At 43.0% G+C, this 25,429-nt stretch overlaps 1 protein-coding gene across 2 annotated transcripts in view; it reads left to right on the forward strand.

Annotated features, from left to right (window-relative positions):
* The window catches only part of ACSL5 (acyl-CoA synthetase long chain family member 5), a 44,608-nt gene that overhangs the window by 7,042 nt on the left and 12,137 nt on the right, over nt 1-25,429 (forward strand). For both annotated transcript variants that reach the window (XM_022568779.3, XM_022568780.3), the window contains exons 2-9: nt 11,592-11,776; nt 15,381-15,486; nt 20,724-20,788; nt 20,909-21,010; nt 22,625-22,724; nt 24,046-24,224; nt 24,989-25,021; nt 25,110-25,161. In XM_022568779.3, coding sequence (XP_022424487.1) covers nt 11,621-11,776; nt 15,381-15,486; nt 20,724-20,788; nt 20,909-21,010; nt 22,625-22,724; nt 24,046-24,224; nt 24,989-25,021; nt 25,110-25,161 — 793 coding nt within the window. In that variant the 5' untranslated portion in view covers nt 11,592-11,620. The remainder of the gene's footprint in view (nt 1-11,591; nt 11,777-15,380; nt 15,487-20,723; nt 20,789-20,908; nt 21,011-22,624; nt 22,725-24,045; nt 24,225-24,988; nt 25,022-25,109; nt 25,162-25,429) is intronic.

Consider the following 25,429-nt stretch of genomic DNA (forward strand, 5'->3'; position numbering starts at 1 on the left):
CCTAATATGGTGACTGCTGTCTCCATGGAAAAGTAGATGGAGAGACACAGACAACAATGGAGAAAGGTAGTTTGGTGACAGTGACCCTGGTTGGAATCATAGTTGGGGTCTTACCAGCCATTGGCTTGGTGGGGTGGTCATCCTTGATTGACCCTGGACATAAGACTATTGTCAATACAGCCAGGGGATCAAGGACCACACGTCCTTGAGGGTCCAGTGCTCCTTAGACCACCTCCACCTACTCCAGTCTACGCTGGTCTCTCCCGTCTTCATATTCATTAGCTCATCTTGAATGCTGAATCCTTGTGTAGGTGATTTTAGTGTTCGATGGACCCATAAGTCCCCAGAGGGCAGGAGCTGTGCCTTCTAAGTGTTTGGTCCTTTGCACACAGCACAGTGCTGGGCATACGCTGAGTCTAAGATCTTGGTTTGCCTTATTCAAAGGAAATTATACGTAAATTTAAAGTGCAGAGGGTAAATGTATCTCTTGCCACATACGTACTTTCTCCAGTATGTATGGAGCAGATGCTCCCAAAGCTGGGGTACATTCCACAGAGCATTTGTTTCCTGCCTGGGGAATTGGCTTTATCCCCTACTGGACCATGGACTCTGAGTGTAGTTTCCCCATGCTGGACACACTGCCCGGCACATAGTAGGTGCTCATATATTCAAATGCTTGTAGGATGAGTGAACCTTGACCTCACTCGGGTCGGGTTGCTTAGTGTTGCCCTTGCTATAGCAGGAAGTCCAGCTGTGGCATTTCTGAGGAGGGCTCAGCGGCTCTCCCCACCCCCCCGACCCCCCACTGTGTCTAGGCGCACATCATGTCATCGCGGGATTGAGTTTTGCAACCTGTTTCCTCAGTAGACTCCCCTCCCTCGGTGCCTTTCTCTGATCTTGTGCTAATGGTGAGCGAAAGGGGAGGGTGACTTGATGGCACTCGGTGGGTTCCCACCGTATCCCGGGCACAGTGCTGCATTAAGATAGCCTCTGCCTGGGAGTGCTCACAACTCAAGTTGTCAGCTGAGCCCCAGGAACCCCCGAGACCCAAACCCAAGGAAAGAGCTGATCCGACTCCTACAGCTTTTCCTGTGCTATTCGGTAGCAAAGATATCACCAGTGGATAAGCATCGAAACCCTGAGGATTTATTTACGGTTATGTTTGCTGGTGGGTCAGGGAACTTTCCCAAGTCTCACCCTCACCTTCTCTCTGCCAGCCGCCTGACAAACTGGAACTGTTGGGTGTGGCCTAGGAATTGGGCTAGGAAAAACAAAATGTGGGAGATTAGTATCTCTTCCCTGTTTTTTTGGCTTTTATTTTTAAAGATTTTTTGATGTGGACCATTTCTAAAGACTTTTTTGAATTTGTTACCATATTGCTTCTGTTTTATGTTTTGTTTTTTTGGCCCTGAGGCCTGTGAGATCTTAGCTCCCTGACCAGGAATTGAACCTGCACCCCCTGCATTGGAAGGTGAAGTCTTAACAACTAGACTGCCAGGGAAGTCCCTCTGTTTCCTGTTTTAGTTATTGAAGCACTCACACAATCTTTCCGGGGTGTGGAAATGACTGCTTCGCCACCCTTGGGGTTTTAACAGGGATCCCCTTTGATAATGCTGTCTTCCTGCTTGGCCACACGTGAATGACCCCGTGGAGGTGACAAGGAGGCCCTTTCCCATCTGCCTGGGGACATGCCATGGGGTGTGTGCTTCAGAGCATGCTGGGTGCCAGGCCCCCAGGGGAGGAGAGCCACTCAGGCCTGGGAACCCGGCCCTGCTTGGTGGAGAAGGCTAGTGCCAGGCGGTGGCCTGAGCACCCAGGCGCTGGTGGGTGGCTGAGAAGTTATCTGTAGGCTCGTAGGTTGGGTTGTTACACCAACCTCTGTTCTCAGCAACTGCTGAGAATGTTGAAAGATGCACTTTCGGGTCCCCTTTGGCCCCATGACTCAACCTTCACCTTTGGTTTCTTATCCACTAAGGGAATGAATGAAAAACGTTTCCACCCTCAGAGCTGCCATCCAGACTGGCCGGTAACGTGAGTGCAGGAAAAAGGCTACTGATGGAATGTAGCTTTAGTGGTGGGAGAGCTGCACTTCTAGAAATGAGGGTGAGGCTGTATTCTCAGGTGTAGTCACATGAAATGCCACCAACCAAGGTGGTAGAACTTTCTAAGTCAGCTGCCTTAGTCAGAAGTGGGATAATTCAGAGTTGTTCATTTTACGTTTTTTTTTTTAAAAAGCATACATATTACAGATTAAACGATATATCCTCTCAAGTGTTACTGTCCCAATGATGCCTACTGTAACCTCCCTAATTAAAATTCACCCCCTGCTGTACACTCAATCCTCTTTCCCTAATATAGTTTTTATTCCACAGTATTCTATAATCTAGTTCTTGTTCAGGCTTGTCGCCAAACTCCCAATAAAATCCAACCCCACAAGAGCAGGGTTTCACTGCTATATCCCAGCACCTGGAATGATACTGATGGTACACAGTCAAGCCCTTAAATATCTTTGGCTGAATGACTGAATACCCAAAACTTCTGGACAATCCATTCATAATTTCTCCTCTTCAGTCTGTCTTTTCCTATGAGGATTATTCTTTCAGAAACACAAAAGCATACACTATACTGTCCAAGCGGTTTCTCCCTTTCTACTTGGTAATATTTCACATAGTTCTTTCCTTATCAGACCTGCTTAATTCTCCTTACTACCTGCCAAGAATTCCATTGTGTGGAAGTGCTGTAATTTGTCTGGTTACTCTCCTATCAAGGAAGGCTTTCCTGGTTTCTGACATTATCAGCAATCCTATAGATTAATGATGATGAACAGAATAGCTCATACCTGAGCCCATGCGTCAGGCATTGTTCTAAGCACCATACAGGTACGTGAACTCCTTTAATCACGGTGACAGCCTTATGAGGGAGATACTAGTATTGCCATTTTACAAATGAGAAAACACACAGAAGTTATCTACCCTAGGTCACAAAGCTGACCACAGACAAGGATTGAGCGCAGTGTGACTCAGAGTCCATATTCCTAACGGGTGCCTCAAACAGCCATTTAAAGTGATGCACTTTTTATTGAACTGATGTCTTTCTATGGAATAAATTACTAGTAGAGTCATTGGTCAAAGGGAACACATTTTAAATTGTGGTAGCGGGCAATGGGCACATCCCTACGGAGGCTGCCCCAAGTTTACGTCTTCATGATTGATAGTGCATTTTGTACTGTTTCATCATCGCTAATCTAAATGATGGGGAAAAGGCATTTCATTTAAATTTGCATTTTAAAAAACTATAAGTGAAGTTGAATGCCTCTCCCTAGTTTTAAGTAACCTGTTTGTTTTGCCATGAACTGTCTGGTCATGCCCTCTGCCCTTGGTTTTACTGGATTGTATTTTGTTTTTCATTGACTTCTACTCATTTCTACTGAGGAAATGAGCTCTTTGCCTATCTGGAATATTTGATATTTTTTCCCAGTTTATCTTTGACTTTGTCTCTGGTATCTGTTCTGCAGGGCAAATATAAAGTTTTGTGTAGTCAAAATTGCCAACATTTTCCTTTTATAGGTTCTAGGTTTTGTGTCTGTCTTGAGTCTTCCTCATGCCAAGATTATAAAAAACAATTCTCTCATACTTTTTATCCTCAGATACTCTCATGGTTTTCAATGTTTTATATTTAGTCTTTGATCCATCTCCAATGTATTTTTGTTTTAGGGGTAAGACAGTAATCAACTTTCGGTATTCTCTCTGAATGGCTAGTCACTTGTCTCAACACATTGATTGTAAGTGAAAAAAATCTATCTTGATTTGGTCTGCAGTTTAGTATATGATAATAGCATCCACTGGGAGTATTTCAGGATTATCTCATCACATAGATTTGTCTATTTATGACCAATAGAAAACTTCTGTAGCTCCACAGTAAACAAATTGGGTAATGTTTGGGTAACCTCTCTGCTACCCACCCAATTCTTGTTACTTTTCAAAAACTTTCTGACTATTTTTGTAAGTTTTATTTTTCTGGGTGAACTTTAACTTTTTAATTTCCCAAGAAAATCCTGTTGGTCTTTATTAGGGTTGCACTAAATGTATAAATTTATTTAGGGAGATTGGACCCCTTAACTATTTCAAGTATGTCTTTCCATTATTCAAGCCTTTTTATGTCCCTCGGATGTGAACTTTTTAAATGTAGGTTTTACACATTTATTCTTTTACACTATTGGGAATGGCACCTTTTCCATTATTTTCGAATTAGTTACTTGCACAAAATATAGGAAAGCTATCGACTTTCTGGCTACTGATTTGGTAACTGGCCACCTAACTGAAATATCTCATGGTTTCTAATTGCCTCTAATTGCCTCTTATTACAGAGATTTTAGGATTCCCTCCTCAGCAATTTTTTTTTAAATTGGGAAATATGACAATAAATTTTATCTTAGATATAACTGAATGTTGGCCCTTTCTGACTCATTTAAGATAACATGGGTAGCTGAGGTTTACCCTCCTTAGGAACCAATGCTTTTCCATTTTTTAAATTTTGTATTGAAATATAGTTGATTTACAATGTTGTGTTAGTTTCAGGTGTACAGCAAAGTGATTCAGTCATACAGATATATAAATATATACATTCCTTTTTTACATTCTCTTCCATTATAGGTTATTACAAGATACTGAGTATAGTTCCTTGTGCTCTACAGTACGTCCTCATATCAGCCTTTTCTCTGACCATGTTTTGCTAAAGAGGATTGTTGTCTCAAATCATGTTGTGTTTTATTTCTTATTAGAAGAAAACTCCATGTGCTACAGAAGAGTAAACTGGAGTAAGGAAAGGTGAAAAGTCCTTAGCTCCAGAGCTCTGAGAAAGCTGGGTGAAGGATCTTGCAATAGAACTCTTATCTGGTTCACATTCATTGCATATAAAGGAAAAGGTTATCGGATCCTCCCAGGTATGCCCATGAGGCTATTGGTTTGTAATGTCCTATTGGCCTGTTGCCATTACTTTGGGCTTTGTCTATATATATTAACTATTAACTACGCAGTTAAGGAATGATATGGAGGGCTCCTAAATTGGGGGTGGCAGAAATTTAGGGAAATAACAATGGAGGCTGGATTAGAACTTAAAGCCCAACCGGGAAAGCAGAACTTTCATATACAGCCTCCTTAACAACACACAGGCCCCTTTGGAGTCGTTATGAGTTGAGAAGATTTGTGACATAGTCTCTAGGAGAGAGTAAGTAATTCAGTATGGAAGAATGTGTTAATTAACTGCGGGTAAGAACTTGGGGACTCTGGTCTCCCTTTTAATGAACTTTCTATCACCACAGAATGAGCCCATACATGCAAGAGAACAGAACACCAATTAAGTCCAAATGAGTGTGCCACTTTCTAGAAGGCAGATTTTTTTAAAGCTTATAATTGCAATCTATATCTCATTATTGAATAGAAAATAATTAGTTCTTCAAGACTAAAAGCAAAGATAATTAGTCTTATTGTCCTTTGAATTCCAAAAACCCAGGGCAACAGAATCATGTATTTCTAGGCTGGACCATTTACCCACTTAACACTGTAGAAGACTTCATTTGATAAGATCCATCCTGCAGATTCTTCCAAGCCTGGAGGAGTAGACTGATCCTGACTGGTTTTTTATATATGTTAGAAATACATCCTTTCACCATCCATCATCCCGAACCTAATACCCTGCCAAAATATTGATCAGGAGTACCTATCTCAAGATTGTCCAGAGTGACTTTCGACGATTTAAGATTGGAGAGTTTGGGGGTGGGAGAGTTTTATTAAGGGAGAAGTGGGTCAACTGAGAGTATTTAGAACAGATAATTCTGAACTAGAAAACTGGTCATTTATGCAGCAACCACTCATTGAAAGTTTACTCTGTGCCAGGCATGGTGCAGGCATTGGAAGCACAGCAGTGAACATAACAAAAATCCTTGTTCCAATGAAAGCATCAGTTCAGTAGGGACAATGGACCATAAGGGACCAGGACTATTTCAGATAGCAAACAGCGACATGGAGAAGAGAAATCAGGGTCCATGACAGTGACTGAGGTGGAAAGGGCAATATTAAATAGGGTGATCAGAGAGAGCCTCTGAGGAAATGACATTGGAGTTGAGATTTGAGCTACAAGCAATACACAACCATTTCAGGTCTGGGGAAGAGTGTTTCAGGCAAAAAGAAGAGCAGATACAGAGACCCTAAAAGATGGGAGTGGACTTATGCTTGAAGAGCAGAATACACAGCAGAAAAATAAAATCTTTTAAGTGAAAGGGACTATCAGAAGACAAATTATTTATAGATTATAGGGAGATTCTGGAAGATTCATAGCAATAAACATAGTTGACCAAAAACATGAATATTAGAGTAGAAGGGGGTCATTTAAGGACTTTATCCAAGGAAAATGGGACAATGAAGACATGCTGCCCCAAATCTTCAAAGGAGCAAAACCCAGAGCTGATTATGGGGTGGTCATAACCTAGGTACCAAGGCTGGTCCTGGGAGCTTGCAAGCAGGTATGAAGGCAGGTGTCCTTCAGCAAGCTTGGGAATTCAACACGGCAGGAGTCAGATGAGTCATGTTGGCTGTGGCCATTCAAACCACAGAGGAAGTGAGGGCCCTGGAGAGTGAGTCAAGGGGAAGGGCTGAGGACAGATGGGCATCTTGGGGTATGGGACTAAGGCGTGTCACTATTACCACATCAGAAAGCGGAGGAAGCTTTCCAATTGGGGCAAACCTGTGGCTTGTTCAACCATCTGTAGATAACCTCAAACAAGAACTCCCAGATACAGTGTAACACAGCTCTCCTTCCTCTTTTCTTTACTGCTATTGCACTTGTCCTTACTCCATTCTTTCCCAACTGGGAGTGACGTTAAGGGAAGAGGAAGAGCTTGCAGGAGTTCCGTGGAGTGACCGATCAGAATTGTAATTTGAGTGACACAGGACACATGATGAGAGAGATGGTGGCTTCTCCCCTTGTTTACTTGAACATATCTGGAAGTGTTCATAGTTTCTAAAGTTTAGAATGGCAACCAATCCAGTACTGGTGTAACCTGAAGGTCTTGCCTTCTCTCAGACCCTCGGTTTCTCCCATTTAAACAGTGAGAGAGTTACATGATACGGTTGCAAATCCTCTCTAGTGCTAGCATCCTAGGTTCAAAATGTGTGTGTGTGCTGTGCATTAAAAAGGAGACTATCGGGCTTCCCTAGTGGCGCAGTGGTTGAGAGTCCGACTGCCGATGCAAGGGACACGGGTTCATGCCCCGGACGGTCTGGGAAGATCCCACATGCCGCAGAGCAGCTGGGCCCGTGAGCCGTGGCCGCTGAGCCTGCGCGTCCGGAACCTGTGCTCCGCAACGGGAGAGGCCACAACAGTGAGAGGCCCGCGTACGGGAAAAAAAAAAAAAAAAAAAAAGGAGACTATCAAGATAGTGAAAAGACAACCTACACATTGGCAGAAAATATTTGCAAATCATATATCTGAGAAGGTTCTAGTATCAGAATATATAAAGAAGGCTTACAAGTCAACAACAAAAAGACAAACAGCCCAATTTAAAAATAGACAAAGGACTGCAATAGACATTTCTTCACAGAAGGAATGCAAATGGCCAAAAAGCACATGAAAAGTTGCTAAACATCATTAGTCATTAGGGAAATGCAAATCAAAATCAAAATGAGATGTCATTTCACACCCATTAGAATGGCTATTATTTTTTTTTTAAAGAAAAAAACAGCAAATGTTGGTAAGGATGTAAAGAAATTGGAATCCTCTACATTGCTGGTTGGAATGTAAAATGATAGAGCTACTGTGGAAAACAGTTTGGTGGTTCTTCAAACAATTACATGTAAAATTACCATGTGACCCAGCATTTCCACTACTATTTACCCCAAAGAATTGAAAATAGGTATTCAAACAAAACTTGTATACAAATGTTCACAGCACTATTCACCACAGCCAAAATGTGGAAATAACCCAAATATCTACCAACTGATGACTAGATCAGCAAAATGTGGTCTATCCATACAATGCAACATTCTTCAGCCATTAGAAGGAATGAAGTACTGATACATGCTAAACCTTAGACATGGAAAAACCTTAAAAATATTATGCTGAGGGCTTCCCTGGTGGCGCAGTGGTTGAGAGTCCGCCTGCCGATGCAGGGGACGCGGGTTCGTGCCCCAGTCCGGGAAGATCCCACGTGCCGCGGGGCGGCTGGGCCCGTGAGCCATGGCCGCTGAGCCTGCGCGTCCGGAGCCTGTGCTCCGCAACGGGAGAGGCCACAACAGTGAGAGGCCCGCGTAACGCAAAAAAAAAAAAAAAAAAAAAAAAAAAAAAAATATTATGCTGAGTGAAAGAAGTTAGACACCAAGGGTCGCATATTACATAATTCCATTTATACGAAATATTCTGAATGGGTAAATGCATGGAAACAGAAAGTAAATGAGTGGTTGCCCGGGGTGAGGGGGGGAGAGAGTGGGAGCTACAGTTTAATGGGTGCGTGGTTTCCGCTTTTGGGGCGCCGAAATGTTTTGGAAATAACTAGAGATGGCGGTTGCACGACACTGTGAATGTAATACTGTGACTGTATTAAATGCTGCTAAATTGTACATTTTAAAACTGGTTTATTCTATGTTATATGAATTTTACCTCAATGTTTTAAAATGTGGGGAGGCAGGGAGGAAGCGTCTGAAATTCTGTGTATATCCTATTTGGATACCTGGTCAGCAATAGCAAACAAAGTGAGTAAGCTATTTCAGTTGACAAATACATCTTTCAGTGTTTTCTACAAATAAAGTCCCTTGCCAGTGTAGGCAAGGTAGTGAAGCGGCCAGGCTCATCCCATCTGTGGGCAATAGGACAGGAGTTCACCTAAAAGGAGTGCTCAAGAATTGGCAGACCGTGGTCCGGATTACACCAGATGTGTTTTCGTTTATCCCATACCAGGCCCTTACTAATAGAGCCAGAAGTTAAAATTGAGGTTTCATAAAAATCCAGTGTTCCAGGTTTTCTAGGGAGTAAAGAATCTGACCATCCGGTGACCCTGGGCTCACATTACTACATGGTAAGAATCAGCCGGGGTGGACAGCAGGTGCCACCTCTAGACTGCTCATGGGTTCTTTCTCTCTCTCCTCCCTTTGTGTTACCTGTCAGGCAATTCACCCTCCCTCTTCCCCCTTCCCACACTGCCAGATTTCACCTTTAGACCCTCTTTTGAAGACGTTGTTTGCAAAGTCTCCCATTATGTCTCCAACTGAAATATAAAGCTGCCATGTGTAAGAAGAGGGCAAAAGTCCTCAGTGCAACAATCTGTTCTTGTATCCAAGCAGGGAGGTGCAGGTAAGAATCTTTCACTTGAGGAGGGATGAAGGCAAAGGGCAGAATCCCAGATTCTAAGGTAGCACCAGACTGGTGGCAGTACCCCAGGCTGAGGACAGGGGTTGGCAGTAGGCAGAGATGGCTGAGCACAAAGCAGGTTCCCTCTCCCTTTGGCATTGCTACCTGTCCTGTGAATTTTGCAGCTTCCCCTGGGGCAGCCGCCCTTCTCAGCCTGGGGTGGGTGGCCGGCCTCGGAACGGTGTCCCGCATGGCTGGCTCTCTAATATGCTTTGCCTCCTGGACTGCCTTACCACACAATTTTGGCTAAGGCTGGATTCCAAAAATCCCAGCTCTCAGAATCCTGGCAGGTGGTCATAATAGCACCTGTTGTTAGGTAAACTAGCACCTTTGGGGTCTGGCTTTTTTTTTTTAATCTTCTTTTTCTTTACCTAAACACAATGTGGAAGAAACCAAAGAATTGAGACAGTCATCCCAGTCTCTGGAAGTTCAATTTTGCTCCATAAAATGGAAAGGGACTACTCCGAACTCAGGAATAACCAATCAAGGGGTAGAAAAATGATGAAAAGTGACTCCGGGTTTCTTGTGACTGTTACTGTTCCCACACACAATTTCTAGGCTTTACAGCCTTTGTTAAAGTGGAATGAATTGTTTCCCTTAATGGCAAAAGTTCCAGGAGCCAGCTAATGGCAGCTGTCCCAAAGCTCTGAGGGTGGCTATGACTTTTTATTGGACTTGCTTTGCTCTCTTGATTTTGAGTAGGAACGTTTAGTTTCATCTCTGAGATATAGGGTGTTGCAGTAAACTTTAAAGAATACAAAATCTGAAATGCCTTTGCTGTGACCTGTAAGGGGCCAGATGAATTCAGTCTCCTTGAATCTTGTGGCTAGACTCTATAAGGAAAAAATGGGTTGTGATTTTGTAGATTTTAACGGGGAAGCAGCAGTGGCAAATGATGAGTGACCTTGGACAAGTCACTACTTCTGGGAGTTTCTATTTTCTTTGTCTGTAAAGTGCGATTTCAATTAGATAATCCATGCAAACAACCCAGCTCAGTGCCTGACATAGAGTTGGTGCTCATTTGTTTGATGCTCTTATTGTCCTAGTCAAGTCTGAAAGTTGTGAGGCAAGAGCTGAGAGAGACTGGCTTCAGCGAGAATGAGTTCCTAGGACCCACTCAAATGTTAATGCCTCCTGTCAGTAGTTTGAAGCTGGAAACTACAAGAAAAGCTGAGTTGTGGGGGAAGACTGTTTCTTTTGGTTCGCTGAGATCACTTCCTGGCCTGAATCTTCAATGCTCACCTGCTACCATGTGTCAGGCCCATTCTCCTGCATCCTTCCTGCAGACCTGGCTAAAGTTGCCTCCAATAAAACTGGTTCCTCCAGGCTCCCTGGAGGAGAGGACTTTGGACCTGGCAAGTTGTGGTTCTGTTGATTTCTGAGACCCTCCTGATGGCTCAGAAAAGAAAGCAATGAGCAAGGCATATCTGGCCAGCAGGAAATGTCTTTCACAGGAGAATGCTTAATTTCTTTTTTTTTTTTTTGCGGTACGCGGGCCTCTCACTGTTGTGGCCTCTCCTGTTGCAGAGCACAGGCTCCGGACAACAGGCTCAGCGGCCATGGCTCACAGGCCCAGCCGCTCCATGGCATGTGGGATCTTCCCGGACTGGGGCACGAACCTGTGTCCCCTGCATCGGCAGGTGGACTCTCAACCACTGCGCCACCAGGAAAGCCCGAGAATGCTTAATTTCTAAGATGGATGGTGTCACCTCTCCTGAGGTTCCCTCTTCTGTCTGGTTTATACTAGGGAGAGGCAGTTGCAAGAGTCCTTCGTGACCCTCGTTCTGCTTGGGCAGGGGGAGCTCTCTGGAGCCCCCTCCTCTGACTACCAGCTTATTTTGGGTCCAGAGGGCTTCTTCGAGGCTTTGTCAGTCAAAAAATTAAAGGGTAGTCCTTTCTCAAAATTGTCTGGAAAATGATTAACCTGTTTCCTTTGATCCTTTCTGCCTTGTGGGAGGACAGTCAAGTAGCAAGAATAGAGAATGCATTCTACTGTTCTCGACAATGTTAAGGTAAACAGTGGGAGAAATTCAGCTGCTAAAGTGGTCCAACCCTGGCTATTTGGAGGGCTAGAAGCTGTGTGTGTGTGTGTGTGTGTGTGTGTGTGTGTGTTCTTTCTGTAAACATAGAGCTGTTGAGTAAAAATATACGACCATTTCCTCTAACTTTTTCTTTCCTTCTTTTTTTTTTAGGCCTGAATTTCCTGCTGCTATTCACGAAGATGCTTTTTATCTTTAACTTCTTGTTTTCCCCACTTCCAACTCCGGCACTGATCTGCATCCTGACCTTTGGAGCCGCCATATTCCTGTGGCTGATTAACAGACCTCAGCCCGTGTTGCCTGTTGTTGATCTGAACAAGCAGTCGGTGGGACTCGAGGTAACTTACCCAGCACCTTTTCAGTTTGTCAAACTTGATCAAGCACAAACTAATTCAAGACCTGAGGATCACTGGTGAAGGAGACTTGGGTGGGGCGGGGCGTAGTATGGGAAAATAAGCCTTTTTGGTTAGCAAAACAACCCAAAATCTGTAAGTTAAACTTTCTAGTCATGGCATATTTTCCTTTGTAATAAAAATGCAATCACAGCTTTTACTGGTTTTATGATGCCAGTAATCTAGATCTGGGGTTGGCAAACTACAGCCTGCAGGCAAAATCCACCCTTTTCTGTGTGAGTAGCAAGCTAAGAATGTTTTTTATATTTTTCAAGGGATATGTAAAAAAAATTAAAAAGAGTGATAGATCATATGTGTTCCACGAAGCCTAACGCATTTACAAAGCCCTTTACAGAAAAAGTTTGCTGACCCACGATCTAGATGAGGGAGTCAGTACTTTGGGGACAGGAGAACATTTTCATCAAGACACGCAGTGTCTGAGAATAGTAAAGAAGTTATTGAGTTAAATACCAGCTTTGAGGTAATGTTCCCTCTTAAAACGACAGACATTGAGCTGGGCTTTTCCCCTCAATTCCCTGACTTTTCAGCAAATCACACCGCCTCCTATATCTCTGAGCTAAGGGAAAGCTCCAAGAATTTTCTCTCATGATTTTTCATCTTCAACCCTTTTCAGAGAAAAAAAGCATTCCTGTTCCTTTGTAAAGCTAACCCCTTCTGATCTTTTTACAAACTCTGTTCTTCTACTCTGGAATCTTACTCCAAGTTGCCTCCACTCTCCGCCTGCCTCCCTTTTATTTGGAAGATTTTTAGCAGCATCTTCCTGTCCTGCTGGTCCTGCTGCTTCAGGCCACCATCTCTTTTCAATCCTCCCTTTTCCCCAGAGTCTTTAAGAGCAGTCCATTTGTTGATTCCCTCTTCTGAACTTCCACTCACTGAGAGCTGACCTTTATCACTACCATCTCCCCAGACTTCTCTGCATCACTCATAATCTAACTTCTTAATTCAGTGATTCTTCAGCCTCTTCCTTTCAATTGACTTGACACTTCTGCTTTCCTGAAACTTCTACTTTTGCCTTTCATCGTATCCTTCAATGAGATTTCTTCCTAAGAAAGAAAGCTTTCTTTCTTTGTCACTTAAGTTCTTTCCTCTCCTCATCTTACAGTGTCGGTCTCACCATCTCTTGATTCCTCTAAAGCAGGGGTTGGCAAACATGTTCTGTGAAGGCCAGACAGTGAAGAGTTTAGGCTTTGCAGACCACATGGGTTGTGTTGCAGCTACTCCACTCTGCTGTTATAGCGTGAAAGCACAGAAAATATGTAAATGAATGCGCACGACTGCGCTCCAATAAAATTTTATTTTAACAGTGACGAGCTATGTTTGGCCCCAGATAATAGTCTGCCAGTCCCTGCTTTCAATCCTCACTTCTTTTGAGAAAACCCCTCCTCTTCTATGACATGAATATGTACCTAAAAGTCTATGACGCCCAAATCTGACTTTCTACTTCTGACCTCGCCTATGAGTTCCAGTCCATCTCAGTGACACTCAGGTACCTCAGGCTCCACACATCTTTGTACTGCATGTCTTCTCCCTTACACACACACACACACACACACACACACACACACACACACACACACGCATGCACCCATTCCCACTTCCCTTCCTGCTCTATCTCACTTAAATACATCTCTTCTTACCCAATTGCCTAAAGTTGAGTTGAATCATCTTTCGTTCTTCCTCAGTCCATCTATGTAAGTAGACAGGAAGACCCCATCTTTCTTTTCTAGAAAAAGAACTTCATTTCTTTTTTTTTTTTAATTTATTTTTTTTAATGGTTTTTTTTGGCTGCGTTGGGTCTTCGTTGGTGTGCGCAGGCTTTCTCTAGTTGCAGCGAGCGGGGGCTACTCTTCGTTGTGGTGCGCGGACTTCTCATTGCGGTGGCATCTCTTGTTGCGGAGCACAGGCTCTGGGTGCGTGGGCTCAGTAGCTGTGGCATGCGGGCTCTAGGGCACAGGGTCAGTTGTTGTGGCACATGGGCTTAGCTGCTACGTGGCATGTGGGATCTTCCCGGATCAGGGCTCGAACCCGTGGACCCTGCATTGGCAGGCAAATTCTTAACCACTGCATCACCAGGGAAGTCCCAAAAGAACTTTATTTCTGATGTCTTGACTTAATGTGACATCGATGGAAATCTCCTGATGCTCCAGATTAAGTCAGATCTCTTGTTATATAGCCTCATGGATTACCTTGTACTTTTATAACCCTTATCTTGGTAGTAATTTACAGTTTTGAATGCTTATTTAATTGATGCCTATGCTTCTCTAAACTAACTTTCATGAGGGTTGAACCATGCCTATAGCTCTTTACTGCAGCTCCAGGATCTAAATCAGGGCCTGATCCTGTAGTTCTGCTGACATTTCTGAACAAATCCCTAGCTACTCCCTCTTTCTCAAATACCCTGTTTTCAAGCTGCCCACCAGAATCTTCAGTGTGCTTTCTTGCCTCTGTACCTTCTTTTTTTTATTTTAGTTGAAGTATAGTTGATTTATAATACTGTGTTAGTTTCAGGTGTACAGCATAGTGTTTTCTTGTTTGTTTGTTTTGCGGTACGCGGGCCTCTCACTGTTGTGGCCTCTCCCGTTGCGGAGCACAGGCTCCGGACGCGCAGGCTCAGCGGCCATGGCTCACGGGCCCAGCCGCTCCGCGGCATGTGGGATCCTCCCGGACCGGGGCACGAACCTGTGTCCCCTGCATCGGCAGGCGGACTCTCAACCACTGCGCCACCAGGGAAGCCCCGCATAGTGTTTTTGTTTTTTGGGTTTTTTTGCACATGATGTTCCATTATATGTTATTATAAGACACTGTATAACTCCCTGTGCTATACAGTAAATCCTTGTTGCTACCTCTGTGCCTTTGTTCAGGCTATTCCTTCACTTTGAATTATCCTCCTTTCCCTCTGCTCTACGAAACCACATCATTTTGGTAAATGCTTACTTATCTTCAAAGTCTCTATTGAAATATTATTTCTTCTCTGTAGCCTTTCTACTTGATACGGAATTGTTCACTTCATTCATCTCCCAAAACAATTATTACAGCATGTACATCACAGTATTATATTTGCATGTTTTTCCCTTCTCACCCTACCCCAGCTCCAAAAACTCTCATTTATGGGGTGCTCATGGGCAGTAATTTTGTCTTAACTCACTTTGCATCTACAGTAGTTGCCCAGTGACTGGAATATAGTATGCATTTGATAGATGTTTAAACTTCACATGATTTTTTTAAAACGATATAACTATAATATTATCTCTTTTGCGTGTGTGTGTGTGTGTGTGTGTGCACGCACGTGCGTGTATGCCTAGGGAGGTGGGGGGAGATTGCCAAAAACATAACTGTGACAATCTCTGGATTTCTCTGATATGAAGACACCACAGTTTTGAGATTTAAAAAATTGAATGACTGAGTACTAAAAGGGTCATCGCTGTGACCTCAATAGTCAGTGTTTATGTTCTTTTCAGTTCAATCCATAAGGGTTTGGAAAGGGTGGGGAAAGACTCAGCCTTAACCTAAACTTGGTCTTGTGTCTTAGGGAGGAGCACGGAGAGGTCCTTGCCAGGACAATGACCTAATACGTTACTACTTCTCAGATGCCAAGACGATGTATGAAGTTTTCCAAAGAGGAGTTGCTGTGTCTGGTAAGCCTGGATGTCTCACCTTGCCTGTAAGACCAAGGTGGGGTCCTGTTCCATACCTCTCCTCCCCAGTCTCGCTTCTAAAACTCTAGCTGTTTAAATGTGGTGGTCCAAGAAGAATCACAAATACAGCGTGGAGGGGACGTGAGCACAAAATCAGGATGGGTGCTGTAAACTGTGTAGTAGGACAGACTTGGGTTTGAAACCCAGTTCTTCTATTTCCAGCTGTGCGACTTTACATAAACCACTTTGCCTCTCTGAACCTATTTCTCACTTAACACAAGGAGAACTTCCTGGCCAAATTGTTGTTAAAGAGTTAACAGTAGGAAAGTATTTTGATTAATTCACTAGTACATTATATTTGTTTAGGAACATGCTTTTCATAAATGCAATTCCCTGCATTATAGAATCTGAGCCAGAATTAGTATTCAGACCTCCTGACTTCTTACCTCGCCCTTGCCCCCAGTGCCGTACTGCTGGCCCATGCTGCTGCCCATAGTATCACAGAAGGTAATTATCTTTTGGACTTTCTTAGAAACATCACCACATGAACTTTGGTAGGGTCATTTGGAAAATATCAAGGCTCAGTCATTCTATCTTGTATCATTGAACATGTTGCTAGGTACACTGGTTTCCTTTCAAAATCAACTGACTTATAGCTCTCGCTATAACTTTTATCTTTTGGGTGATATTCAGTGCAGGCGGAGGTTTACCTCTGTGACTTCTTCTCATCCCTTCCCTTCTGCCTTTTAATTATGACTATGACAATATTTAATAGTCGAGCGCTAACCAGTCTATCGTTTGCACGGATATATCATCTACTTTATCTTCCCTACATCACAGGGATTAGTTGCTATCACCCCATTTTTATTTATTTTTATTTTTTAAATGTTTATTTGTTTGTTTGTTTTGGCTGCGTCTCATCTTAGTTGTGACATCGTTGTTTGTTTGTTTTTTTGGTTTCTTTTGGCTGCGTTGGGTCTTTGCTGCTGAGCGCGGGCTTTCTCTAGTTGCAGCGAGTGGGGGCTACTCTTTGCTGTGGTGCACGGGCTTCTCATTGTAGTGGATTCTCTTGTTGCGGAGCACAGGCTGTAGGAGCCTGTGCTGTAGGCGTGCAGGCTTCAGTAGTTGTGGCACATGGGCTCAGTAGTTGTGGCGCACGGACTAAGTAGTTGTGGCGCACGGGCGTAGTTGCTCCGTGGCATGTGGGATCTTCCTGGACCAGGGATGGAATCCGTCTCCCCTGCATTGGCAGGCGGATTCTTAACCACTGCGCCACCAGGGAAGTCCCTCACCCCCACTTTTTAAAGCAAGGAAACAGAGACTCTGAGATTCAGGAACATTTCAAAGGAGACAGAGCTAGAAAATGTTGACACTGATACTGAAATTTAAATCTGTCTATCTGGCTAGATTATTCTATTTTACGTCAGCTCTTAAGTGTTTTATAAAAGTTGTTGCACCTCCAGACAATGAAAGGTTTTTGTAAAGAAAACTTATATCTGAAGTCTCTAAAGGGGACTGTACTTACTATTTCTGGCTCCAAATTAGTACTGATTTAGACTTCCAGGCAAATAACAAACACAAACCAATGCAGCCATTAGTTTTATTTATTTGACAACTTAAGATAGTATATAGCTAATACAATAGACTTTCCTTTGGGATTTTCCATTTTTTGAAGTTTTCTTCACTGAGCATGTGTTGTTATTGAAACAAGTCATTGAGCGTGTAATATGTGGCACATAACACTGCTTCATTTAGAAATTTATTTCAGTACTCAATTTAAACTAAATAGATAAAGTTAAAATGGCTTCTCATGTAAGTAGGCTTGAAAAATCCATCCTGGCTATTTCCATAGAAAAATGACATGTCTGTTTACAACTGGGATTGAATACATCAGCCCTAACCTCTATCTTTAACCCCTACCCAGTAGATGATCCATGTTGAGAATCACCTGCAGATAATGTTTAAAATATACATCCTCTGGCTCCACCTTGTTGTTTTTTTAAATTTAATTTTATTTATTTATTTTTGGCTGTGTTGGGTCTTCGTTGCTGAGCGTGGGCTTTCTCTAGTTGGGGCGATCAGGGGCTACTCTTCATTGCAGTACACAGGCTTCTCACTACGGTGGCTTCTCTTGTTGTGGAGCATGGGCTCTAGGCATGCGGGCTTCAGTAGTTGTGGCACGCAGGCTCAGTAGTTGTGGCTCACGGGCTTAGTTGCTCCGTGGCATGTGAGATCTTCCTGGACCAGGGATCGGACCTGTGTCCCCTGCATTGGCAGGCGGATTCACAACCACTGTGCCACCAGAGAAGCCCTCCACTGTGTTTTACTGAATTAGAATTCCAGATAGTTTGACCTAAGAATATGAGTTTTTAACAAAGCTTTCCAGGGATTCTGCATGCCGGAGTTTCAACTCTACCCAGCTTTGGGACCCAGTTTTGCTGAGAAGTTGTTAATGGGTGGATTCTTTTTAGATGGCCACGTCTTAGAACAGAAGATCTAAGTTGCTTAACTTAATCAAAGGCTAGGCTGTTGCCTGGTCAGGACTCTGGCTAATCAGACTGAAGCTGATTAGGGCACAGAGTTGAATGAAACCCCAGTTGGTTCCCCTTTGGGCCAGTTATTTGACTTGTTCCTTGGTCATGGGCCTCTGCTAGTATTTTCATCAACAGGGAAGTGATAAGGAGATGCAGTATAGTTTTTCCCACCTTCATCAGCTCTGCCACTTACTGAGTGAGCTTGAAGCTGTCTAGCCCTTCATGATTCTTGGTACCATGGGGATAACAGTAGTTATTGGGAAGACCCAATGAGTTAAAATGCCTAGCACAGAGTAGGCTAGGTACCATAAATGGTATTTATCCCTGGTGATTAATGTCAGTACAGACAATCCCGTTGGTAGAGCACCAGTGGCACACACTCTAGGCTGGAGCACTGGCTGTGAACTCTAAAGCAGGACTTGCCTGTGGCTTCAGGGAAAGTCTCAGTCTGAGACTTGACTTCTTGAGCGTTCATGCAGCTGTTTCAGCAGAAAGAAAAAGAACTAACGTTTCCTGTGGACAGTCTCCACATTCATTTTTTTTTTAATATCTCTTTAATCAGAGTGGCTATCTCTTTCCTGCTTTCTTTCCTTTTTCCTCTGTCACTTAGTCTGGAAGTTCACTTATTTACCTCTGAATTCCTAGTGACCTTCTCTTTGAATGCTTCCTTTGGGCTAGACCTGAATTCCTCTTAGCAATTTGGCTAAATCCTCTATGTAAAATTTCCTTCTCTTCTGCTTTTCTATTTATAACTTAGTCTCGGGCTTCCCTGGTGGTGCAGTGGTTGAGAGTCCGCCTGCTGATGCAGGGGACACGGGTTCATGCCCCGGTCCGGGAAGATCCCACATGCCATGGAGCGGCTGGGCCCGTGAGCCATGGTCACTGAGCCTGCGCGTCCGGAGCCTGTGCTCCGCAACAGGAGAGGCCACGGCAGTGAGAGGCCCGCGTACCGCAAAAATAATAATAATAATAATAATAAAAACTCAGTCTCATTCTGGCTTAGATGTGGGGTCTTCTCGGCAGGTTAGAGTTGTTCCTTAGCCTGACAAATACCATGACTTTCGCGGCTTCTGTGGCTGCAATTACTATTTACTCTAGTAAGTGGATGTTCCCAGACTTATCGTAATTTTAAATAAGGCTGAGTAGTTTCAATGTTCAGAAGTGTAATTCTTCTACTGTCAAATGTAAGACAATAAATGTAAGTTGTAAAAATATTGATGGCCAATGTGTGTGTACATGTGTGCTCCTGTATGTACTCGTATGTGTGTGTGTTCTTGCAGTTCTTTATGAGTCTCAGTATCTCAGAAGACACGCTCATACAAACGGGCAAAGTACGTTACCAGATAAAACTTAACAAATGAGGGAAAAGGCCCCACTTTAATAGCTGTTAAAGAAACCTAGACTAAAGTAATAACTTTCTAAAATTTTTTTTATTCATTTATTTATTTATTTTTGGCTGCTTCGGGTCTTAGTTGTGGCCCACGGGCTCTTTTCGTTGTGGCGCGTGGGCGTCTCTCTAGTTGTGCGGGTTTTCTCTTCTCTAGTTGTGGTGCAAGGGCTCCAGGGCACGTGGGCTCTCTAGTTGTGGCACATGGGCTTAGTTGCCCCACGGCATGTGGGACCTTAGTTCTCTGACCAGGGATCGAACCCACGTCCCCTGCATTGCAGGACAGATTCTTTACCACTGCACCTCCAGGGAAGTCCCTAAAGCAATAACTTTTAAAACCTATTTAACCAGAAGACATATGAAAAAGAGACTATTTAGTGTCTATGACTTGATATATTGCTGGTTGGAGAAAAGCAGATTGTCACAGCTGCTTCACCAAGCAATGTGGTGCCAAGTACTAAAAACCTGAGCCGTGTGACCAACCATCCCCACTCCCAGCCGCTGCCACCCTTCCCAGCACAGTTATTTCATTTTAAATACTCTATTCTAAGAAAATTTTCTAACTTTGAAATGATCAGTTGGAAAATATGCATCATACCATTACCATTACCAAGATTGAGGTGTCAATCTTGGAAACAATCTCAATGTCCATAATGAGATAAATTCAGCTATACAGTAGAACCCTTCATAACTTCGCCATAATAAGGCCATTGAAATCTCTACAGAGAAGAAATAATAACAGGGGAATATTTATATCAAATGGGGGAAGGAAGCAGGATACCAAAATATACATGTGGAACGAATATAACCCTGTAGAACTATCAAAGGAGGTATGAAAGAAAACATCAGCCTTAACAATGGTGTTTATGTGACGAGATTATTGATGACTTGTATTTTGATTTTTTTCTAAATTTTTATGAACATATATTTCTTTCATTGTAGGGAAGCTCAATCCAAGATTATCCAATATAGTCTATTAGTGTTTACTTGTGGGCTTTTGTTTGTTCACCTCATGTGGGCTAGTCCATACTCATGGCTTTCCCCAAATGCCTGTTACCATGGAGGTCACACATTCCAACATGGAACCACCCTTGTTTTGTAGCATTTCCCAAGTGTTTCAAATGTAGTTTGCAAGGCTCCCTCTGCCTTTGAGAACTGAGTACTTACTGCGTTTGAATTTCCTTGGCACATAAGAGAAGCTCGCATCTTTACTGGATTAATCCTTTGTGTCTTGTCTCTTCCTAACCTCCTTTAACCTTCTCTGGTCCAAAGAATTTGCAACTGGAGCTGATTTTCATTTAATGTTATGTTTTTAGACAATGGGCCTTGCTTGGGATATAGAAAACCAAACCAGCCCTACAAATGGCTGTCCTACAAACAGGTAAGTCAGGCCCATGATTTTGGATAAATTCTTTTGTTTGTGTGGTTATCTTGAGCTAATATGATCTCTTTTGGGTCTTGACTACTTTTTTCTCTCTCTCTTTACGTCTCTCACTTGTAGGTGTCTGATCGAGCAGAGTACCTGGGCTCCTGTCTCTTGCAGAAAGGATATAAGCCATCACAAGAACACTTTGTTGGCATCTTTGCTCAGAATAGGCCAGAGGTAACCATGCTGAAATTAACTCAAGGAAGAGTCAGGGCTAAGTCTAAAGACTTTAAACCCTACCCCAAATCCAGCACTCTGACACTTGCTGATGACTTATCAAAGCTGTTTAAAGACCTCAGATTCTTTAAATATTGTTCCACTTAAAAGTTACAGTGCAGGACTTCTTTAATCCTGGTTGAATGTCTAGTGCTATTTGCTAGGTGACTGGACTTCTCTTACATGTCTCCCATTACGTGTCATTTTAAGTCAGTCTGTTGTATGAAGAAAATAAGGAAGCTATGAAGGACTGGCAAGTAAGAGCTTGAGGATGATGTGAAAATGGATGAGTTTGTACTAGAATTGGAATTTGCACATTGTACGTGAACTAGCAACCAAGGCATCCATTGCTACTGAGACCAGCTGTAGCCATCTTTCCACAGTGAGTTGAAAACAGGCTTTAGACATTAAGATGATTGGAATTAAGCTTATCTTCAAGTTCAGGTTAAGTCATTAGACCCAATATCCTCAGAGAAAGCCTTTGTATGTTTCAGAAGAGTTGGATGACATGTGCTCACCTAAGCCAGTTGCTTAACTAAAAATCCAAGAGGGCCCTGGCTGCACTTTTAGGTGCATCTACATACTTCATCTTCATTACACCCAGCCTCGGTAAGAAGAGATATCCTTGACTCTAGTTCAGGAACTTAACACCAAACCTAGTATCTTAATCTACTAGGGCTTCCATAACAATATACCACAGACTGGTGACTTAAACAACAGAAATTGATTTTCTCACAGCCCTGGAGCTTGGAAGTTCAAGATCAAGGTGTCAGCGGGTTTGTTTTCTCCTGAGGCCTCTCTTCTTGGCTTGTAGATGGCTGCCTTCTTGCTGTGTCCTCCCATGACCATTTCTCTGCCATCCCCTGTGTTTCTTTCTCTTCTTATAAGGGCAACAGTTATATTGGATCAGGCCCCCATCCTTATGACCTCATTTAACCTTAGTTACCTCCTTAAAGGAGCTATCTACAAAAACAATTGCAATGGGGTTAGGGCTTCAACATAAATTTTAGGGGGAACACAATTCAGTTCATAATGCCTACACTGACATTCAAGGTCCGCCATTAGCAGATTCCAGCCCACCTTTCCAATTCATTTCCTGTCACGTTTTATGCTTTCTGGTGTGTACTTAGTGATGTCATGCGGTCCTATCTTTGTTCATTCACTTCCTTCTTCCTTGAATACCTTCTCTGCTTCCATCTCCATGACCAAATCCTACGGGTCCTTCAAAGCCCTGCCCAATTTCCATCACTTTTCCCAAAGCAGTCCCAGATAGCCTACCCCACCCCTGAGTGTGACTCTACCTCAAGACTCCCTAATGCTTTCCATAACACTTATGGATAGAACTTATTACACTCTCCCTTTGTTTTATAGTTGTCTCTGTGCCTATCTTATCTTCTTTATTTAATTATATTTTATAGCATCAGCAGTGGCAGTCCCTAGGGCATCACAAAAAAGGTGATTTTTTTTTTTTTAACACAGAGCCACCAAATAAGCATTTGTTGACTAAATGACTGAATTAGCACATTTCCTTTTCAAAGCATAAGCTATTCCTTATTTGAACTTCTCTCCATACAGTGGGTCATCTCTGAGTTTGCTTGTTACACGTACTCCATGGTAGCTGTCCCCCTGTACGACACCTTGGGAGAAGACGCCGTCATATACATTGTCAACAAGGGTAAAACTTTGCTGTTACATTTTTTTTAACACCTTTATTGGAGTGTAATTGCTTTACAATGGTGTGTTAGTTTCTGCTGTATAACAAAGTGAATCAGCTATATGTATACATATATCCCCACATCTCCTCCCTCTTGTGTCTGCCTCCCACCCTCCCTATCCCACCCCTCTAGGTGGTCACAAAGCACCGAGCTGACCTCCCGGTGCGATGCGGCTGCTTCCCACTAGCTATCTATTTTACATTTGGTAGTGTATATATGTCAGTGTTACTCTCTCACTTCGTCCCAGCTTATCCTTCCCCCTCCCCATGTCCTCAAGTCCATTCTCTACATCTGCGTCTTTATTCCTGTCGCTATTACATTTTAACTTGATTCTTTCTTGATGCTGAGTAATTCCTCATTATCTGTTTTTGTTAGCAGACTTAGAATGCTGTGGCCAGAAAAATGCTCAAGTCTCTCTTGTCCTGTAGTACCTATGATATAATTTAGAGGGAAGTTACAAAAAGCCCATGAGGCAAGTATATAATCAGATAGAAGTTTCAATGAAATTCTTCAAGGTAGTGTAGTATGACAATATAGTTTAGCAATAAGACTATTTTTGCTGGCAACCCTGGATGAAAGGCCACAGTTAGCGAATAACTTTTTAATTGACTGTATCACTGTGAAACTACTAGTTTAATTTCCTATTCTTATAAATCGAAGTCAGTATAGCTCACCGGCATGTACCAATGTCCATGCTGAGTCTGTGGACCAAATTACCACTGTTAGAGAAACAAGTTCAAGTTCAATGGGCAAATAAGACATATACTAGATGTTACTTTCTGTCCCAGAACTAGTAGATTAAGTGAGTAGATCCATTTGAACTATAGACATAATCAGAAGTTTTCTATTTGTGTAAACAAGTATCAAAGCAAATGCTAGCATTAAAAATCATAAATGCTTGTCTGCTAAAATCCCACTTGCCTCCTCCTTTACCTTCTAATCCCTCCTCCCCTCTCCCCTAGGTAAAACACATTGGCAGGACCACATCGACATGATTCATACACGTTGTCTGTATTCTTAAGCAGAAGGAATTTTGTGGCTCCTCTAGAAACTATAAACTGTTAAGTGCATGCAAGGAAATTAAGTGCTTCTGTTTCAATTAAGCTTATTTATTATCAGTGGAATGTTTCAGATTTTATACATTACAAATCTGATTTACAGACATAATCTCCTTTGGGGACCCAGTAGCTTTGAAATTTTCAAGAATCTCTTCCTCTTTGCAAGACCATCGGGTACACAGCAAAGCAGGAGGGTGACCCCCGGCCCTATTTCTGCTTTCAGCTGATATCGCCACGGTGATCTGTGACACGCCCCAAAAGGCATTGGCCCTGATTAAGAATGTGGAAAAAGGCCTCACCCCGGGCCTGAAATTGATCATCCTCATGGATCCCTTTGAGGAGAACCTGAAGAATAGAGGGGAGAAATGTGGAGTTGAGATCTTATCACTGCTTGATGCTGAGGTATGGGTCTGAAAGTCAGTTCACAGCTGGAAGGCTGGGCTGATGCTGTGGGCAACTTGCAGGACTTCTACACAAGGGAGCAAGCTGTTGTTCTCCGGGGTGGAAGGAGAAGAGTAAATTACACTCATGCTGTGAAGCGTTGGGAGTCATTTCCCCAAGACAACTCAGTGGGTGAGGAAGGTCTGTGGTCAGTGTGCACAGACTTCCAAGTAGAGGATTTATAAATGCAGAGGCTAGGTGGCAGTTAAAGATATGGTCCTGGAGCCAGGCTTCCTAGGTTCACGTTCCAGCTCCACACCCATTAGTTAGGTGACCTTGGGCCAGTTGCTCCACATCTTCCTTTCCCCCTCTGTAAAATGAGGATGAAATAGTTCTTACCTCACAGAGGAGTTGTAAAGGGTTATATGAGAGAAAATAAAGTGCTCAGGACAGTAATATAAAGTGTAGTAAGCCTTGAAATGTTAACTGTTCATTTTCTTCAAAACGATTTAGCAGTGGTCCTAGAAGACTGGACCATAGGAGTCTGATGGGAAGTTTGGACACTTGGGATCGGCCCTCTTGAGTTGATACTCTAGAGAAAACTTATACTCTACCCCAAGGCTTCCATTGTACCTAAATGTTGCCTCTGGGCCCGATGCAGGTTGGAATTTTGGTTGTATTCCCACAGAGGTGTTCTCAAGCAAAAGGGAAAGGGAGGGCTGTATTTGTCCTAAGTCTTCCCAACTCAACTAATGTCTTTCTTTCTTGGTTTCCTGTTCATGCAGAATTTAGGCAAAGAGAACTTCAAAAAACCCGTGGTAAGTTTATTTCTGCCCAAATTTGAGTCTTTCCATATTCAACTTTCAAAGCTCACGGTAGACTAAGCCCTTGTGCTTTCCCCTCCAGCCTCCTGCACCAGAAGATCTGAGCATCATTTGCTTCACCAGTGGGACCACAGGTCAGTGCCCAGAAAGTTGCCCCAGAGGCCCCTGGTCAGCCAAAAACATGGCTTGAGCCACTGACCACTAGTGGGCTGGTAAAAATACCCTACAATAAGCCCTATCCATAGGGGCTTATAATCTAAGATTTCTGAGTACAGATGCCTGCATAGAAAAACCTATGCATAAGCAAATAAATTTCACTGAACACAGTGGGAGGTGTTTACATGCTATGGAATTCAGGGCTCTTAAGGGTGGCATCAGAAAGTCAACTTTATCCCCCAGCCC

The sequence above is a fragment of the Delphinapterus leucas genome, chromosome 16, assembly GCF_059928025.1.
Source record: "Delphinapterus leucas isolate spDelLeu-1000000601 "Yukka" chromosome 16, BTC_Dleu_Yukka2, whole genome shotgun sequence".
NCBI classification, from domain to species: domain Eukaryota; kingdom Metazoa; phylum Chordata; class Mammalia; order Artiodactyla; family Monodontidae; genus Delphinapterus; species Delphinapterus leucas.